Source organism: Festucalex cinctus, chromosome 1 (assembly GCF_051991245.1).
Source record: "Festucalex cinctus isolate MCC-2025b chromosome 1, RoL_Fcin_1.0, whole genome shotgun sequence".
NCBI classification, from domain to species: domain Eukaryota; kingdom Metazoa; phylum Chordata; class Actinopteri; order Syngnathiformes; family Syngnathidae; genus Festucalex; species Festucalex cinctus.
Window position 1 is genome coordinate 58,256,674 of NC_135411.1, and position 20,336 is coordinate 58,277,009.

At 46.6% G+C, this 20,336-nt stretch overlaps 1 protein-coding gene across 5 annotated transcripts; it reads right to left on the bottom strand.

Moving 5' to 3' along the window:
- Window positions 1-7,208: 7,208 nt before the first annotated feature.
- Window positions 7,209-17,225, bottom strand: LOC144002032 (G2/M phase-specific E3 ubiquitin-protein ligase-like). 5 transcript variants are annotated; one of them, XM_077496846.1, is made up of 13 exons: window positions 16,776-17,225; window positions 16,321-16,483; window positions 15,948-16,095; window positions 9,802-15,768; window positions 9,599-9,674; window positions 9,180-9,460; window positions 9,059-9,106; window positions 8,908-8,982; window positions 8,232-8,331; window positions 7,972-8,134; window positions 7,808-7,914; window positions 7,544-7,694; window positions 7,209-7,429 (listed from the first exon to the last, which is right to left on the bottom strand). In XM_077496846.1, exons 8-13 carry the CDS (start codon window positions 8,927-8,929, stop codon window positions 7,274-7,276), a joined length of 699 nt encoding a protein of 232 aa, XP_077352972.1. In that variant the 5' UTR covers window positions 8,930-8,982; window positions 9,059-9,106; window positions 9,180-9,460; window positions 9,599-9,674; window positions 9,802-15,768; window positions 15,948-16,095; window positions 16,321-16,483; window positions 16,776-17,225; the 3' UTR covers window positions 7,209-7,273. The 5 variants fall into 5 exon arrangements, with proteins under 5 accessions (XP_077352972.1, XP_077352991.1, XP_077352982.1 ...); XM_077496865.1 differs by having other exon boundaries at window positions 9,802-15,107; window positions 15,184-15,768; window positions 16,321-17,225; XM_077496856.1 differs by having other exon boundaries at window positions 9,802-10,031; window positions 10,108-15,768; window positions 16,321-17,225.
- Window positions 17,226-20,336: the final 3,111 nt, after the last annotated feature.

Below are 20,336 nucleotides of genomic sequence, written 5' to 3' on the forward strand. Positions count from 1 at the left end.
TTCAGGAAGTTCAATTTAATTCAGAAACACGAAACAAAGCCGGGGGGAGAGTAAGTTCATCACCGTGGCAATTAATTATTGCCAATTTGCACCGGTGTCGGCCGTAAACTCGCCAAAACACAACAGCCGTGCGCTTAGCGAACACAGTTTTTTTTATTTTATTTTTTTGTTATTGTTGTTTTCCGCCTCTCGTCCCAGGCACATATCCACATGCACAGCCGTGGTCTCCGAGCAGGGAAGTCGATTTGCGCCGCCAGTTCCCTTCACGGAAACTATCGGGGCGGGGAGAGAGAGAGAGAAAAAAAAGAAAAAACGCCATCGAGCGGACCAATCAGAAGCGAGCGACGCCCCGCCATCAACGTGCGTCCAAGGATTGGCGACGTGTGCACGTCGGCCGGCCACGAGCGACGCAGCACTTAAAATTCATGGCTCGCGTCGATCATGTGATCGACGGCGCTCATCGACGCGAGAGCAAACGTGGAGGCATAAATTAGGCTTCAGAAGCGAGCGACGCCCCGCCATCGACGTGCGTCCAAGGTTTGGCGACGTGTGCACGTCGGCCGGCCACGAGCGACGCAGCACTTAAAATTCATGGCTCGCGTCGATCATGTGATCGACGGCGCTCATCGACGCAAGAGCAAACGTGGAGGCATAAATTAGGCTTGAGGCCTTAAAAAACTATAGCGGGGAGCGCATACTGGTTGAGCGCCGCCGGAAGCCGCTGGTCGAAAGGCCGCGCTGGCTAAGCGCCGTCGGAGCTGAAGCAGGGGAAAAGTGACACAAAGTCGAGATGGCTGCTAGCCAAACGCGTTGTCCGAAACTATAGCCGGGGTTGAGCGCCGCTGGTCGAAATGCCGTCGTCCTCCCCGCTGGACCAGTGAGAGGACATGGAGAAGAGGGGACAACTGCCGAACGCTGTCGTCCGGAACTCGAGCAGGGGGCGGGACGCTGGCTGAGCGTCACCAAAACAGGAGCGAGTTGGCCGCTGGCCGGACGCGAGCGGGGGCGGTATGGCGTTAGATTTGTGCCACAATTCCGTGCGTAACAAAATGTGTTTCGTACGTACAAAACAGTCCTCGCGCACGCTTGCTACGTCTCTCCTCAACACGTACGAAACTTTGATTTACGCTTGCGATGCAAGGGTCGAGGCGTGATATTTGTGCCACAATTCTTAACCAATCAGGAGTCGGGAAGCAGGGCCAATCCCTATTGGCTGATTACTATCCAATAGCATTTTATATAAGATGTCCCGGAAGCTTCAACATTCAACTCGATAGAAGTTTCGGGAATTCGTCTGATTTCTAACACAAGACTTTGCCATTCTGGTTGTTGAATTATATTTAAAAATATTCTATCTATTTTGTAGGGAGCAGAGTAATGCTACTTTTGAAATCCCAAAATTCAGTATTGGTTATATTGTATCAATGTAAACAATTTATTAGATCCTTGTCATTTTCACAGGACCAGCTGAGGCAACAGTTGTTGGAGAGACTTCTTCATAAACTGCAGTCAGCCTTAAACCAGCAACCATTGAATTTGGATTTTCTTGAGTTCCTGACTCGTCATGATCTTATTTTGTTTGACTCATTCTCTGGACAGATAGACAATTTATCTGAGATTACAGAAGCCTTGAGAGACCTCTATCATGCTGTTCAGAGGGAAATCCGAGAAACCTCTATGACTACAGTGGAACAAGAGCTAGAAGTAGGACCTGGACCTGGTCATCCCAGAATTGTATTGGAGAGTGAAAGACTGAAGTATTTGTTGGACACACATCTTCCAGTTTCCTGTATTGCAAAATGCCTTGGTGTTTCAAAAAGAACAATTTACAGAAGGATGCAAGAATTTGGCTTGTCTGTAAGAGGACAATACAGCACAATGACTGATGATGATCTTGACCACATAATCTCAGTTGTTAAAGGTCAGATGCCAAATGCTGGATATAGAATGGTACAAGGTCATTTAGTTTCGATGGGCATTCGTGTACAGTGGTGGAGAATGATGGCGTCCATGCACCGTGTTGATGCTGCAGGGATCTTCAACCGGATGACGGAGCTGGGATGTGTTATGCGAAGAAGTTATTCCGTGCGCGGCCCTCTCTCCTTGGTCTACATTGACACAAATCATAAACTCATAAGGTAATGTAAAATAAACTTCCTGTGATTATTAAAATAGTTCTATTTTATTAACCCCCTTCTTTTCCCCAGGTATAACATTGTGGTGTTTGGTGGAGTCGATGGTTACTCAAGGAAGGTAAGGATATGTTCAGAGTCTTAACCCCTTGCTGAAAGTTTTTAATGTGAATAAAAGTTGGGTAATGGTATGTCACAAAAAAGTAATTTGTTTTGTTTTACTAACCCCTGGTGGGGATAAGTGATACTGCATAATTCACTACACTGACAGCTCAAAACAGTAGACATTTAAGTGTAGTACAGGACTTAAAGTTTATGTACAATTTTCTGTCATAAATTGCAGATCTTGTACTTGGATGCTGCGACAAATAACAGATCATCAACTGCTTTCTCATTCTTCATGAGAGCAATCCAGCTTCATGGCTTACCATCCATCCATCCATCCATCTTCTTCCGCTTATCCGGGGTCGGGTCGCGGGGGCAGCAGCTTCAGGAGGGAAACCCAGACTTCCCTCTCCCCAGCCACTTCAACCAGCTCCTCCGGCGGGATCCCGAGGCGTTCCCAGGCCAGCCGAGAGACATAGTCTCTCCAGCGTGTCCTGGGTCGTCCCCGGGGCCTCCCGCCAGTGGGACATGCCCGGAACACCTCCCCAGGGAGGCGTCCAGGAGGCATCCGAACCAGATGCCCGAGCCACCTCAGCTGGCTCCTCTCAACGCGGAGGAGCAGCGGCTCGACTCTGAGTCCCTCCCGGATGACCGAGCTTCTCACCCTATCTCTAAGGGAGAGCCCGGACACCCTGCGGAGGAAGCTCATTTCGGCCGCTTGTATCCGGGATCTCGTTCTTTCGGTCACGACCCACAGCTCGTGACCATAGGTGAGGGTTGGAACGTAGATCGACCGGTAAATCGAGAGCTTTGCCTTTTGGCTCAGCTCTTTCTTCACCACGACGGACCGATACAGAGTCCGCATCACTGCAGACGCTGCACCGATCCGCCTGTCAATCTCCCGCTCCATCCCACCCTCACTCGTGAACAAGACCCCAAGATACTTGAACTCCTCCACTTGGGGCAGGATCTCATCCCCGACCTGAAGACGACACTCCACCCTTTTCCGACTGAGGACCATGGTCTCGGATTTGGAGGTGCTGATCCTCATCCCAGCCGCTTCACACTCGGCTGCGAACCGCTCCAGTGAGAGCTGAAGGCCCCGGCCTGATGAAGCCAACAGCACCACATCATCTGCGAAGAGCAGAGATGCAATGTTGAGGCCACCAAACCGGAACCCCTCCACGCCTCGGCTGCGCCTAGAAATTCTGTCCATAAAAGTTATGAACAGAATCGGTGACAAAGGGCAACCTTGGCGGAGTCCAACCCTCACCGGAAACGAATCCGACTTACTGCCGGCAATGCGGACCAAACTCTGGCAACGGTCGTACAGGGACCGAACAGCCCGTATCAAGGGGCCCGGCACCCCGTACTCCCGAAGCACCCCCCACAGAACTCCCCGAGGGACACGGTCGAACGCCTTCTCCAAATCCACAAAACACATGTGGACTGGTTGAGCGAACTCCCACGCACCCTCGAGGATCCTGCGGAGGGTGTAGAGCTGGTCCACTGTTCCACGGCCAGGACGAAAACCACACTGCTCCTCCTGAATCAGAGATTCGACCTCCCGACGGACCCTCCTCTCCAGCACCCCTGAATAGACCTTACCAGGGAGGCTGAGGAGTGTGATCCCTCTGTAGTTGGAACACACCCTCCGGTCCCCCTTCTTAAAAAGGGGGACCACCACCCCGGTCTGCCAATCCAGAGGCACTGTCCCCGATGTCCACGCGATGTTGTAGAGGCGTGTCAACCACGACAGCCCCACAACATCCAGAGTCTTGAGGAACTCCGGGCGGATCTCATCCACCTCCGGGGCCCTGCCACCGAGGAGCTTTCCAACCACCTCAGTGACTTCGACCCCAGAGATAGGAGAGCCCACCCCAGAGTCCCCAGACTCTGCTTCCTCAAAAGGAGACGTGTTGGTGGAATTGAGGAGGTCTTCGAAGTATTCCCCCCACCGCTTCACGACGTCCCGAGTCGAGGTCAGCAGCACCCCATCGCCACTATAAACAGTGTTAACGGTGCACTGCTTTCCCCTCCTGAGACGCCGGATGGTGGACCAGAATTTCCTCGAAGCCGTCCGAAAGTCGTTTTCCATGGCCTCACCGAATTCCTCCCATGCCCGAGTTTTTGCCTCAGCAACCGCCGAAGCCGCGTTCCGCTTGGCCATCCGGTACCTGTCAGCTGCCTCCGGAGTCCGACAGGCCAAAAAGGCCCGATAGGACTCCTTCTTCAGCTTGACGGCATCCCTTACCGCTGGTGTCCACCAGCGGGTTCGAGGATTGCCGCCACGACAGGCACCGACCACCTTACGGCCACAGCTCCGATCGGCCGCCTCAACAATGGAGGCGCGGAACATGGCCCATTCGGACTCAATGTCCCCCGCCTCCCCCGAGACAAGGGAGAAGCTCTGCCGGAGGTGGGCATTGAAACTCCTTCTGACAGGGGATTCCGCCAGACGTTCCCAGCAAACCCTCACAATACGTTTGGGTCTGCCAGGTCGGACCGGCATCTTCCCCCACCATCGGAGCCAACACACCACCAGGTGGTGATCAGTTGACAGCTCCGCCCCTCTCTTCACCCGAGTGTCCAAAACATGCGGCCGCAAATCCGATGACACGACTACAAAGTCGATCATCGAACTGCGGCCTAGGGTGTCCTGGTGCCAAGTGCACATATGGACACCCTTATGCTTGAACATGGTGTTCGTTATGGACAAACCGTGACGAGCACAGAAGTCCAATAACAGAACACCGCTCGGGTTCCGATCAGGGGGGCCGTTCCTCCCAATCACGCCCCTCCAGGTCTCACTGTCATTCCCCACGTGAGCGTTGAAGTCCCCCAGCAGGACGAGGGAGTCCCCAGAGGGAGCGCTCTCCAGCACACCCTCCAAGGACTCCAAAAAGGGTGGGTACTCTGAACTGCTGTTTGGTGCATATGCACAAACAACAGTCAGGACCCGTCCCCCCACCCGAAGGCGGAGGGAAGCAACCCTCTCGTCCACCGGGGTAAACCCCAACGTACAGGCGCCGAGCCGGGGGGCAATAAGTATGCCCACACCTGCTCTGCGCCTCACACCATGGGCAACTCCAGAGTGGAAGAGAGTCCAACCCCTCTCAAGAGGACTGGTACCAGAGCCCAAGCCGTGTGTGGAGGCGAGTCCGACTATGTCTAGTCGGAACTTCTCTGCCTCACACACCAGCTCGGGCTCCTTCCCTGCCAGAGAGGTGACATTCCATGTCCCAAGAGCCAGTTTCTGTTGCCGGGGGTCGGTCCGCCAAGGTCTCCTCCCTTGGCCGCCACCCAGCCTACACTGCACCCGACCCCTTTGGCCCCTCCCACCGGTGGTGAGCCCGTGGGAAGTTCATGGCTTACCATCACGGTAATATACCTGGTCACAAAGCAATTCATTTTGTAATAACGTATAAGTATATCCTTTATATATATATATATATGTATTATTAACTTAAGTTATAAATTACCTTTGCCTAATGTATGTTTTTTTTCTTTTTAGAGTAAGAGCAGATCAGGGTGTTGAGAACCTAGACATCGCACATTTCATGTTTGCCACAAGAGGAACAGGGAGAGCAAGCTTTATCTCGGGAAAGAGCGTTCACAACCAGAGGTTAGTTTTGTTGATTTGTTGCTGGTAACAACAGTGTTGTAGCTGTTCAATGTAATGGTTTTTAGTCCTTTCAATTTTCAGTTTAGAAATTGAAGTCAATCTTTTTATTTTGTTGCAGAATAGAGCGACTTTGGAGATGTCTGGGTAGCAGTCACAAACAAGTACTATGATGTTCTCCACTCTCTGGAAGAAGATGGAGTACTGGACATCTCTGATGAAGTTCACCTTTTTAGTGTGCACTACATCTATGTACCTCGACTGAAAGCAGACCTTCACTCCTTTCTCAGAGGGTGGAATAATCATCCACTACGAACAGAGGGAAGTCTCAGCCCTGAACAGCTGTGGTGTATGGGACACTTTCAAGATCTTGATGAAGGAGAGAGGCTTGAGGTACATTTTGTGTTAAGACAATCTAATTTTCTTTTTTTTCTTTTTTTAAATACAAAACATCCAGCCTGAAATTGGTGTCACTTAAGAGATGCACTTTTTTTCTTCTTCTTTTTTTTTAAATACAATGCACTCTAGTTGTATATGTTTGGGGGTTTTTAGGCAAATCTAAAACTGCTATAGACAGTATGTTGACAATGGTAGAATTCTATTTGAGTCAGTACATCGGTTTTTACAAAATGTGTTTTTATTTCTAAAACGATTAACATACAAAACATTGACTCGTAATATAAAACAATTAACATACAAACACTGACTTGGAATGTATTTTTATGTAGGAAGTCCAAGACCCAGGGATTAACTGGGAGAGTGCCATACTACAAAGCGAAGACACTACTAGTTCCATTGTGGTTCCAGAAATATTCTGCCCACTTGAGGATGATGCCCTGCTACAACTTCAGAGAACAGTTAACCCTTTTCAACATTCTGAGTCCTGTGGTCGTGACCTGTACATGCAAGTTTTGCATTTTCTAGCAAACCAACAATGACATTCAAATATAAACATGAGGTAACTCTTGTTTTTGTAAAACTGAGCAGCAAGTTTACTGTAGAACAAGTACTGGTATATTATATACAGTACAGGCCAAAGGTTTGCACACACTTTCTCATTCAATTAGTTTGCTTTATTCTCATGACTATTTACATTGAAGATTCTAACTGAAGTCGTGGAAACTATGAATAAACACATGGGATGCTATGTACGTAACAAAAAAGGTTAAATAACTGGAAAAAAAAAAGTTTTCTCACCTCTGGAAACTCCTTAGACTGTTAGAAAAAAAATTCTCTCGAAGCTTGTCGAGAGAATGCCAAGAGTGTGAGGGGGAAAAAAAAAAGGATTCAGAGCAAAGGGTGGCAATTTTGAAAACAACTATAACCCCCCCCCCCCCCCCCTTTTTTTTTTTGTTAGTTATTTTTACTTTACTTAAATAAAATCATTAAAAAAAAAAACCTAATCATGATTTACTTATTTATACTCCTGCGTGTTCATTATACCTGACATTTCTAACTCCTGTAAAAAATCTTGGAGAAAGTTTATTATCTTCCTCTCAGTTGTCTCCTTGGATGTCCCTTTTTCACTGAAACGTGGTTGGCAGTTCATCATGATGAAATCAGCATCAGGCTACAAAAATAGTGCAGAATTATTTTTGTGTTCAACTCTGCATGCTTGGATGACATGCACAACTGAATAGTTGGACAGTGTAAGACCAAGATATTTGAGAGTTAAAATCAATACTTTGGTGTTTTTCCCAGGAACAAACAGGGAGTGGAAAGCATCAGTGTTTCCAGACATCTGATCCAGCAGGCCGTATAGTTCCAGGCCCTTTCTATTTCTAATTTGCTGTAGCATTGGGATCAGTCTTGTTGTAGAATGTAAGACAATTGCTCTTTAAAAAAAAACACACAATAAGCATTGCGATAAACAACAGTATTCATAAAACAAGAAAATACATACTCAGGCAGTGATATAAACAAGGATTGTATGCCGAGAAGCACTTACCGAATTATTTTGTCTCTGTTGTCTAGTTTGATATGGCTTGTGTATCCACAGGCTACAATATCATCTGATAACATCATGAGAGACTGGGAATCTGCGGCATTTTCTACCTGGAAACAAGTAAAACTTCAAAATCAAGTTTTATTCATACTCATTCGAATGTTTACCTTGCTGATAAGCAGACAAGAAACGAGGTCTGCCACATCCACTGTGGACAGGTTACTGAAGTCTACCTCCCCGGTACAGATGAAGTTGTAGCACCACTCTTTCATGAAAGCAGGTGGTGGACCACCTTGTGCTAGGCTGACTGCCATTATTTCACCAACAGTTCTGTATGGAAGATAGGTAATGTCTTGAAGTCCATAATTAAAAAAAAATAAAATAAATCATATAGCCCTGTATGAATTAAAAACCATGTGATACCAACCTGAAGTTGTCATTATCAAGGTCTGTCAAAGAGTACTTGGGACTTTTTCCACATAGGTCATCTCCTTCAAAGAATCGGTTTTCAATTCCTGAAATCATATCTAACATATAAGAGCAGATAACAAATTTAGGTCAAATCACTTGGGACTTTCACATCAAAATGAAACTGTTAAACACCTGAACCAGCATACCCGTCAAAAACTCTCTTCTCAGTGCTCCTGTATCAACGCCTGACTCTCCAATATACACTACCTTAAGGGTACTAACAGGAGATGCAGATTTTTTCCTTTTCCATTGAATGATACCCCTGTCAGGAAGCTCATTTCTATTTACACACAATTTGAACTCTGTTTTTCTCTTTTCAAAGTTTGGAAGATATATTGTGCATCCTACAAAATCAAGTTGACACCACAACAGACATGGTTTATTAAAAAAAAAAAAAAAAAATGACAGTATCAAGCAATATATTTGTGCAACTGCACTTAAAATTAACTTGCCTCTTTTTTTTGTATGAATACTGGAGTTTGAGAAGATGTACTTGCAATTTGGTCATCTGCTACATTAGTGGATCCACTGTCAAAGCTTTGTGGAAACAACAACCAGTTTGAAGGGAAAACACTCATTTCTTAAACTTAGTAGTACTAATTAAAAAAAAAAAATCATATCAAATAGCTTACCTCTCTCCACATAGGCTGGCATGGTGTGATCTCATCCTCTGGAAATTCTTTCAAACAAATTGGACACACCTGGATCTGGAATGTGAAAAGATGAACTGCTCTATAGTACAAATACATTTAAGTCAATTTATGAGTAATTTACAATTATTACCATATGCTCTACATTTCCCTTGTCCACAATAGACAGCTGATCAGAAGACTGCAGATTTAAAAACAAAAAAAGTAATATTGCGTATTGTTTTATACAAATTTAACAAAGAAGGTACTCTTACCTCATCACCCATTTCATCAAAGAATTCATTGCCTTTACATGTCTTGATGTGTACAGCAAGCATTTGCAATGGCATGCCCTTGTTACACTGGTAACAGGTCTGTTTCGGCATTTTTGTAAAGTGCTGTGAGTCAAGAGGCAAGGGAGATGTGTCTAATGTCTCCTGAAGAGGTACAATATAAAAAGTGTTTTTTCCATTCGCTGATATAGCACGTAGAGCTTTGGTAGAGTACCCCTCCGTTTCCGGTGGAATGACTACAAGCTTTCGTCGGCCACCACCACCTTTATTGAAGAGAATATGTACACAGCAAGAACTTAATGCAATGTGCAAGTTTGTGGATAGGGAAAATAAGGACATCAGTAACTGTAAAACACAGTTAAACCTAAAGGAAATTATGAAATGGTGGAAGTGTTACTAACCTGTAGATTTATACAAGAGCCATCCTCCACTAAGATCCCTCATTTTGGGAAATGTTTCAGCCAGTAGTCTTGAAATCTTATTTTGTAGGCCAAAGTGAAAATGAAGGGAGAGAAGGTAAGTACAATATCTGAAGACTTTGGATTCAGTAAAATTTTCAAAAAACTTAACACAACAGGTAATTTAAATAAACTGACAACTCTACCTCATTGTGGTCACCATCTTCAGGTAGAGTCACGGTTTGTCTTCCCATGCCTGCCTGGAGAAGTTCAAGTTCCTCTATTGGCAATGGTGTATGTGAAGTATGTTTTGGCAGGAGGTAAAAATGAAGTGTAGTTTGCCTGATGGTGTCATGGTTCGGTTCTCAGCCCTGTTGTGCTCTTGTGTGTGTGTTTTCAGTGCCAATTACGAGGGGGGCGTTTCCCAGCCCCACACCTGCATCAAGTTGGCAATCAAGACTTTAAAAGGACTCCGAGCAGCACTGCACGCTGTCGGATTATTATTTGCTCACCTCCGTGTCCAAGTGTTCTCCGCGTTTCCCTGTTGGTAAAAGTTTTTTGAATCTGCCGTCGTCTTTAGTTTACTTGTATTCACGTGTGTGTTTCCGCGTCGCCTTTTGTTTGATATACTCGTGTTGATTGATTCCGTGTACATTTCGTGTCGTCCTTGCCGGGTGCAAGTGAGTTATGTTTTTCTTGTCCTTGCTGTTAGCAAGTGTTTTTTGGTTATGTTAGTTTTCCTTGCAGTTGCAAGCGCTTTTTGTTACATTCGTGTTCCCTGCCTTTTGCGGGAGTTTTGTGTTTTCCAATTCCTCCTTGCCTTTTGCAAGTGTCCTTTGTTACTGCCGTGTCCCTCGCCTGTGTGCAGGGGCACCGCTGAAGATTTCGTTGTCTTGCCTGCGCGCAAGCTTTGTGATTTCGGTTTTTCCAAGAGAATAAATCGAGGTTGTTTTCCTCCTCCGAGCCTGCCTTTTTGGGATCTGTTCTTTATCGACTCAATCGAGTCGTCACAGAATAATCCGACCTTGGATCCCGCAGACTCGGAGAAGGTGAGACGGGCGTTGGCCAGCCAGGGGCAACGGGTTGGGCAAACTGAGACCACCTTGGTGGGACTCCAAGAGGTGGTAGGCAGGCTTGCTCACCGGTGCGAGGAGATGTTCGCGAGGCTCGAGCAGCTCGGTTCCCGCGGAGTGCTAAACTCGGAACTTCCGCGAACAGACTCAGCCACGTTGGCACCCCCAGCAGCTCCTAGGGAACCCGTTTTGCCCCATCCGTCGCGCTATGACGGACAGCCGGGTGGTTGCGGTCAGTTCTTGCATCAATGTTCGCTTATTTTCGATCAGCAACCGTACACCTACGCTCGTGATCAATCTAAGATTGCTTTCATTATGAGCCTCCTGTCTGGTCAAGCCGCTACCTGGGCGATGGTGGTGAGCAACTCACGACCAGACCTCCGGTCCTCCTTCCCGACTTTTGTTTCAGAATTTCAACGTGTGTTCGACCATCCAGTCAGGGGGAAGGAGGCCGGAGGTCGGTTGTTAGACTTAGTGCAAGGAGAAAGATCAGTCGCGGACTACTCGATCGCGTTTCGAATTCTGGCCGCGGAAAGCGGATTTGATGACTGTGCTTTACGAAGCATTTTCCGTCGTGGATTGAACACTGTACTTAAAGATGAGTTGGCGATCCGTGACGATACGAACTCTCTCGAGGGACTTATAGAACTCACCATTCGGTTGGACAACCGCTTACGTGAACGGCACCGAGAGCGTGTCTGTGAGCGGCATGGGCCATCCGTCAACCACCGCATGACTGGACTCAGCCTCGTCGACGACGCAGAAGCACGTTCCCTCCCGGGCGCCCCAGCTGACATAGGGGGGCTCATGCAGGTCGGAGGTGGACGTCTGCATCCCGAGGAGCGTCGCCGTCGATGGCTCACGGGAGCCTGTCTCAACTGCGGTCAACCAGGGCATCGGGTGGCTTCCTGCCCGGCGAAACCACCACGTCGGACGCGACCAACCACCCGACTGGGGGGTCGGGCCAAGGAGACCCAGGAGTCTGGAATTGACTCGAACCAGGGTAAGCACTTGCCGGGGGGAACCGAACCTAGCCTTGCGAGTAGGACTAGCTGTGATGTTCAACGGTTAGAATTGACAGGGGAGTTGTCCGATGGCGGTATGAATCTTAAAATTAAGGCACTCATAGATTCGGGGGCCGATGATTGCTTCGTCGACCCGTGTGTGGTCGAGGCGTTAGGGAGTCCGATGGAACCATTAGAGAAGGTTAAGGAGGTTTTCGACCTCGATGGGCGGTTATTGGCGCAGGTCCGACATGTTACCGGACCACTTACTTTGAAGCTTTCGGGGAACCATGTTGAGAGAAGGAGCTTTTTCATTATGCCATCCCGTTCTGCTCCTCTAGTGTTGGGCCTGCCGTGGTTAAAGACTCATAATCCCGATATTGATTGGGAGAAGCCGGCCCTAGAGAACTGGAGTCCCTTCTGCCATGCTCATTGTTTGAAGTCGGCAGGAGGGGCTACCACAGTACCAGTTAGCCTAGCTCCAGAACCCGTTTGTCTTGATCATGTCCCCGAGGAATACCATGACCTAAGTAAGGTTTTTAGCAAAGATCGCGCGCAAGCATTGCCGCCCCATAGGCCTTATGATTGTGCGATAGAGTTGATCCCAAATGCGCCATTGCCGGGTTCACGCCTTTATCAGGTGTCCCAGCCGGAACAGGACGCCTTACGGGAATATATTTCGTCTTCACTAGCAACCGGTCAGATCCGACCGTCAAAATCACCCGTAGGTGCGGGGTTTTTCTTTATCGAGAAAAAGGATAAAACTCTCCGTCCGTGCGTAGATTATCGAGGCTTGAACGACATTACCATAAAAAATAAATATCCGCTTCCCCTGTTAGACTCAGCATTTGCCCCGTTACAGTCCGCTAGAATTTTTACAAAGCTCGACCTGCGTAGTGCCTACCATCTGGTGAGGATACGGGAGGGGGATGAGTGGAAGACCGCCTTCAAGACCCCACTCGGGCATTTTGAGTATTGCGTAATGCCATTCGGTTTGACTAATGCCCCAGCGGTGTTCCAATGTCTGATTAATGATGTCCTTAGGGACATGCTGAACATTTTTTGTTTTGTCTATTTGGACGACATCTTAATTTTCTCACGCGATGTGCACGAACACCGGCAACATGTCCGCTTGGTTCTCCAGCGCCTTCTTGAGAACCGGCTCTACGTTAAGGCGGAGAAGTGTGAATTCCACTCTAAGTCGGTTCAGTTCCTGGGCTTTATCATTGAGGGAGGGCAACTTCGAGCGGATCCGGTCAAGACCCAGGCCGTGGTCGATTGGCCGAGCCCCAAGACACGGAAACAGCTGCAACGTTTTTTGGGCTTCGCCAATTTCTATCGGCGTTTTATTAGGAATTATAGTTTACGGGCAGCCCCACTTACCAAGCTGACTTCGAGTAAAGTCCCGTTTAGGTGGACACCTAGTGCCGAAGAGGCGTTCCATGATTTAAAACAGTTGTTTGTCAACCCACCTGTACTGGTCCACCCTAATACCGATGTTGCTTTTGTGGTCGAGGTTGACGCGTCGGATTCAGGAGTGGGGGCGGTCCTGTCCCAGCGGTCGCCAGAAGACGGGAAGCTCCACCCCTGTGCCTTCTTCTCCAGGCGACTGAGCCCCGCTGAGGCCAACTACGACGTCGGGAACCGGGAGCTGTTGGCAATTGTCCTGGCGCTACAGGAATGGCGACACTGGCTGGAGGGCGCCAAGGAGCCCTTTGAGGTTCTGACGGATCACAAAAACCTGGCGTACCTCCGGGCCGCCAAGAGACTCAACTCACGGCAGGCACGCTGGGCCTTGCTGTTTACACGATTCAACTTTGTCGTGAACTATCGCCCGGGTTCCCGGAACCAGAAGTCCGACGCTCTGTCCCGAATGCATGATGCTGCAACTCCCGAGGTCGGGACAGAACCGGTCCTGCCAGAACATTGCTTTGTGGGCGCGCTGCGTTGGGAGATCGAAAGAAGAGTCCTGGATGCTCTGGAGGGAATCACTATTCCTGGGGAATGCCCGGCCGAGAAACTATTTGTTCCTGTCCCGTTGCGGGCGGAGGTCCTGCAGTGGGGTCACAGCTCACGAGTGGCATGTCATCCGGGAATTAACAGGACTCTTGCCCTCGTCAGCCAGCGTTTCTGGTGGCCAGAAATGAAGAAGGACATTGTCGAATTCGTCAAGGCCTGTACCGCTTGTGCATGCGGCAAATCCTCCCACCAGCCTCCGGTGGGTCTACTACGGCCGCTACCCATCCCGTCGCGGCCATGGTCCCACATCTCCCTGGACTTCATCACAGGCCTCCCTAGGTCGAGAGGAAACACAGTGATTATGACCGTGGTAGACCGGTTCTCTAAGCTGTCTCACTTTGTCGCCCTCGCCAAGCTACCGTCATCCTGGGAGACAGCACAGCTCCTCATCCGTCACGTATTTCGGCTCCACGGCATTCCGATGGACTTGGTATCAGACCGTGGGCCGCAATTCATCTCCCAGGTCTGGAGAAAGTTTTGCAAGCTGCTGGGGGCCACCGCCAGCTTGTCTTCTGGATATCACCCCCAAACAAACGGCCAAACAGAGAGGGCCAACCAGGACCTCGAAGCAGCCCTCCGATGTGTTTGTCTACACAATCCTGAATCCTGGTCTTCTCACCTCTCTTGGATCGAGTACGCCACCAACACCCTGCCGTCATCAGCGACTGGACGCTCACCTTTTATGGCGGCTTATGGCTATCAGCCACCCCTGTTCCCGTCACAGGAAGGTTCCATTGAACTGCCCACGGTCCAGCATCATCTTCGGCGGGCCCACAAGGTATGGCGGGAAACCCGAGCGGCGTTGTCCCGCACGGCGGTCCGCAACAAAGAGATCGCGGATCGCCGGCGGCGTCCGGAACCCTCCTACCAGCCAGGAGACAAAGTCTGGCTCTCTTCCCGGGACATGCACCTTGCTGGGTGCTCCAAGAAGTTGGGTCCGCGTTACATTGGACCTTTCGAGATTCTCTCAATCATTAATCCTGTTACAGTGAAGCTCAGACTACCGCCCTCACTCAAGGTGCATCCGGTGTTCCACGTCTCCCTCCTCAAGCCAGAGACCCCCAGCCCTCTGCATCCTCCTGAACCAGCTCCGCCTCCTCCCCGGTTGGTCGATGGAGATCCCGTCTACACGGTCAAAGAAATCTTGGACTCGAGGCCCAGGGGCCGGGGCTTCCAGTATCTGGTCGACTGGGAGGGCTATGGACCCGAAGAGCGCCAGTGGATCCCCCGCTCCTGGATCCTGGACCCGTCATTGCTCGAGACCTTCCATACTGCACACCCAAATAAACCAGGTGGTCCGCCAAGGGGCGTCCGTTAAGGGGGGGGTACTGTCATGGTTCGGTTCTCAGCCCTGTTGTGCTCTTGTGTGTGTGTTTTCAGTGCCAATTACGAGGGGGGCGTTTCCCAGCCCCACACCTGCATCAAGTTGGCAATCAAGACTTTAAAAGGACTCCGAGCAGCACTGCACGCTGTCGGATTATTATTTGCTCACCTCCGTGTCCAAGTGTTCTCCGCGTTTCCCTGTTGGTAAAAGTTTTTTGAATCTGCCGTCGTCTTTAGTTTACTTGTATTCACGTGTGTGTTTCCGCGTCGCCTTTTGTTTGATATACTCGTGTTGATTGATTCCGTGTACATTTCGTGTCGTCCTTGCCGGGTGCAAGTGAGTTATGTTTTTCTTGTCCTTGCTGTTAGCAAGTGTTTTTTGGTTATGTTAGTTTTCCTTGCAGTTGCAAGCGCTTTTTGTTACATTCGTGTTCCCTGCCTTTTGCGGGAGTTTTGTGTTTTCCAATTCCTCCTTGCCTTTTGCAAGTGTCCTTTGTTACTGCCGTGTCCCTCGCCTGTGTGCAGGGGCACCGCTGAAGATTTCGTTGTCTTGCCTGCGCGCAAGCTTTGTGATTTCGGTTTTTCCAAGAGAATAAATCGAGGTTGTTTTCCTCCTCCGAGCCTGCCTTTTTGGGATCTGTTCTTTATCGACTCAATCGAGTCGTCACAGATGGTTGTCCTAACATTTTGGGACGGAGTCAAACACCTCTTTTTGCCCTTTCTGAAATTTGATTTAAAATAGCCTGGAAATGACCTGTAAATTAAAATTGCAAGTATAAGTATGCTAGAAAAATCATTTAATAAATGCAATACATTGAAACAGGGTTACTGTAAAGATTTGAACACCATTGTCAATTTAATTTTTAACAATACACGTAGAATTTATGGTTTTAAAATTAGATTAGTCAAATTAAAATTACTATAATAACAAACCTCGTCATTGAATCTGGGGGGGTGGTGGTGGTGGTGGTGCTGCTGCTGCTGCTGAATGCCCCGTCTCTGTTGGCCGTGTTAATTTGTTGTTTTGCATAGTGTTTAAAAGCAAAGACACCAGATTTCTGACTGCTGACTCAACTTGACCCTATATAAAACACATAAAGAATGTCATATTAATCGGTGAAAAATTGTATCCTCACCACCTTGAAATGCATTACTTTAGCTGCAGCCTGTTAGCTACAATGTATGTTAGCTAGCGTTATGTTAAATGCAGTCTTAAGTATCCCAAACAATAATATGCTATTGCAGGATAATTTATTACTATTACTATTACTATTACTATTACTATTATTAATTAATCAAAACTTACCTGTGGCTGTGGTGTATTCCCATCTTCATCATTAGATGACGCCATGTGAATTGTTCGAAATATCCCCGCGCCATTCGATTCTGGATTCCGGAAGCGTGTCCTCACCTCTTAGTTATGATTGGATATTAAACAGCCAATAGGGATTGGCCCTGCTTCCCGACTCCTGATTGGTTAAGAATTGTGGCACAAATATCACGCCTCGACCCTTGCATCGCAAGCGTAAATCAAAGTTTCGTACGTGTTGAGGAGAGACGTAGCAAGCGTGCGCGAGGACTGTTTTGTACGCACGAAACACATTTTGTACGTACGAAACACATTTTTGGTACGCACGAAACACATTTTGTACGTACGAAACACATTTTTGGTACGTACGAAACACATTTTGTACGTACGAAACACATTTTTGGTACGTACGAAACACATTTTGTACGTACGAAACACATTTTGTTACGCACGGAATTGTGGCACAAATCTAACGCCATAGGGCGGTCGCTGACTTGAAACGGCGGCATCTTCGCCGCAAGGTGGAAACTTGTCACGACGGCGCCTTCGCCACGAGAAGGAACTTGAAACGGCGGCACCTTCGCCACGAGGTGGGACCCTTCTCCCGACCCGGAAGCTTCTGCGTCAGCATTGGGAAACGGTGCTGGCACAGGATGACTGGTTCTCCACTGGTCGTTGCCCTCTCAGAAACGACACAGGACCTGCTCCATGCAACGTACTCTCCAACCCTCCCTCGAGCGGTTGTCCAAGCGCATGGCACCTCTTATTTAAGTCTGCGGGATCCATGTGGCTGGATATTATGTTGTGTGCTGAGAAGTAGGATCCCAGAATGCAGACACAAATAAGATTTTCTCCATTTAATCACATCGATAGGCAGAAACCCAGACTTCAATAATCCAGCAGTGAACACATTTCTCAGACAGCACCTACAGAAAGTGAATCGTAAAAGGCTAAAGACACCATCACATAGGTCCCCAACATCACCTAAAGGATTAAAGGTTGACATCACGAACCGCACGTTTTGTAAACATACGCATAACAGGCACATAACAGGTCATGAACTCTCACAGGCACATAACAGGTCATGAACCCTGGCGCAGGCCATGACATAAGGATTTCTGCCAACCATTATTTCACTCTACAGCAGTGGTGTCCAAACTACAGCCCGGGGGCCATTTGCGGCCCATCATCCATTTTTCAGTGGCCCGCGACATATACTAAAAATGGCATTTGACTCAATTCAAATAAAATAAAACAAAAATCTTTGGAGATGGTCAAAGTAAGAAGGAAGGGTATCCAAAAACAGGTGCCATTAAAGGTTATTTTAGTTAACTAAAACTAATGAAAAAACAATATTGTTACCAAAATAAAATAAAAACAAAAATGCTTTTTAAAAAACTAAAACTAACTGAAACTACATTTTATGTTTACAAAATGAACTAAAACTATAATATGTCCTTCGTTTTAGTCTTTGGTAATTCATTTAATGCATGAGCCTTTGGGGATGATTTTAAATGTGATTTTTAGTAGATTAATTTTGATATAAACCGGAAAAATGACGTTTGAAAGTATGTAACACAGAAGTGACGTCATCGAGCAGCAGCCAATCGAAAAGCACCTTCAGATGACATCGCACCCATGAAACTAACAAAGTAAACTAAAACTGAGCATTTTTTAAATGACTAAACTAATAAAAACTAACAGAACCACCCTGAAAATTAATAAAAACTAACTAAAATGGAAAATTCCAAAACTAGAATAACCCTACTGCCATATTACAAATAAATTGGTTTATATACTGTAGCATTTTTCTAAATGTGCAAAAGCACAAATAAATTATTTGTACAACTTTTAGGACTAAACACAATTTCTCTTCATAACATTATGTGGCCCTTGCGTTGTCCTGATTTTCTGTATGTGGCCCTCAAATGGAAAAGTTTGGACACCCCTGCTCTACAGTAAACATTGACTAGGTAGTGTCAAGCTTGTATAAGACGTGGGATAGAAAGTGCATGTAAAAAGATTCAACCATTTGTAATGCTTAAAGATGCTGAAATTGACAAATGCAAAAATAAACTCTTAAATAAAACGAGAGACCATTACATACCATGTTGGAGGCTGTAGCACAACAGTAACATACAGAAAACATGGAGAAACAATGGCTTAAAGTACCTGGAACATTAAAAACTGAAACTTCGCTGGAGTATAAATTAATAAATACGGTAATATAGGTATTAAACTAGTGAAAGAAATTATGAAATGCAGTCAATATGGTTTCAGAGAAGAAAAAATCCATCTCTATGGCAGTAATGAAGCTTGTGAAAGAAACTGAAACTAGTAAAGATATAACAAAACAAATTGCTGTTGGGATTTTAATATATTTTCAAATCTTTGGACAGCTGATCTCTCCACAATTGACAATTTTTCTTGAGAGGCGGCTTGCTATGAGTGGACAGTTGCAGCTGGATACGCCATCAATTCCTGAAACAAATTGATGTGTGCCAATCTATTCTGTCCATTGAGTACATGGACATCTACCTAATTGGAAATCTGATAACAGGTATCCTGTTGTTTGGAGTTGGCAGTTTCCGGTCGGGCGATGGGAGCAGCTTTATTGGAAGTGAAAAGCTGTCGGTCTTCTGTATGGTGTGGACTAGTGAGCAGTCAACACTCGACTCGGGTGGCCACTGGCCAGTGAGCTCTTGTGACACTAACACTGCGCGAATAGTAAATAACGTGGAGATGTTGACGTATCGTATTGGAAAATTTATTTCCAAATTCAGCTAATTATTGCGTTTTGAGCAGCTCCAGCTATCAACTCAAGGTCAACTGATATTGTCAGCTTGTTCCCAAAAACAACTGTTATCCAGACCACCTCCTGGAAGAGATGGCGCCGGACACTTTCCTTCACCTCTCCCCTGCTTCCAGTGTCCATGGACTGAAGGCTTTCCCCATAACAGGACATGCTTATCAGCTGGGACACCTGGTACACGCAATTCAATGTCTTCTGCTGGCTCCCAACATTCCAACACCCACCGTGACGGCCTTGGAACTACGGATGCACTTAAGGGCAAATGAATTATAGGACCCCAGGTTTTAAATGTTTTCAATTCATCTTCATGGTAAAAACACAGCTCACATTGGGTGTCCATGTTATATCCAGCATTAACGCTGTAAAAGATGTTTGAATAAAAGTATTTTAGAGTCACCCACCACTAGATCACCACTGCATGAGGGGGGAAACATTGATTTTATTTTTGAGCGTTTAAAGGAAAGGAATGTGCCTTAAATTGCACTTTTTTTTTCTTTTTTTTTTTTTAAAGATAGTTTGTCTTCATTTATTATCTAAAACACTTTTGCCCATTAAAAAAGAAACACATTCACCTCAAAAAGTCAAACATCCGTTTAGATTTTAGAAACACAACTTTAAGCCTTTTGTACCTTATTTTACACGTGGACCATGTATAAGAATGTTTCTACCTGATATTGGACTTAAAAGTTGCGTTCATAAATCCTAAATGGCTATATTAGACATTGTGAATTGATTTTTTTTTTAAATTATTATTTAATGGGTTTGTCTGTGTGCCCTGGATTGGCTGACAACCAAGTTTAGGGTGTGTACCTCGCCTACTGCCTGAAGCCGGCTGGGAAAGGCTCCAGCACCCCCATGGATATTATTTAATAGAAAAAAACGCTTTACTAAATAAATGAAGACACTGGCTAAGTGGCTATATTAGATGTTTTAAATAGATTTTTTTGGGGGGGGGTGGGGGGCATGTTACAAAATTAAGACAAAGTACTATTTATCTTTTCTTTTTTTTTCTGATCCGAAAAATGATCTGAGTTGTGACTCAAATCCGTGATTCAATCTGAACCGTGACTTCTGTGATCCGTTCCACCACTACCACAAAGTATACTTTCATGTATATTTAAGTATACCTAATAGTGTACTTAAATATACTATAATGTTTAGTTGAAAGTATGCTTAAATATACTTAATATACTTTATAATA

Excerpts from the sequence above, each read along its gene's own strand:
- LOC144002032 (XM_077496846.1), bottom strand. The coding sequence starts at position 8,929 with ATGCCAGCCTATGTGGAGAGAG. Across the intron at positions 8,332-8,907 it reads GCCAGCCTATGTGGAGAGAG|ATATGATTTCAGGAATTGAA; the intron begins GTAAGCTATTTG and ends CTTATATGTTAG. Across the intron at positions 7,695-7,807 it reads AACAGAGACAAAATAATTCG|AGCAATTGTCTTACATTCTA; the intron begins GTAAGTGCTTCT and ends TTTTTTTTAAAG.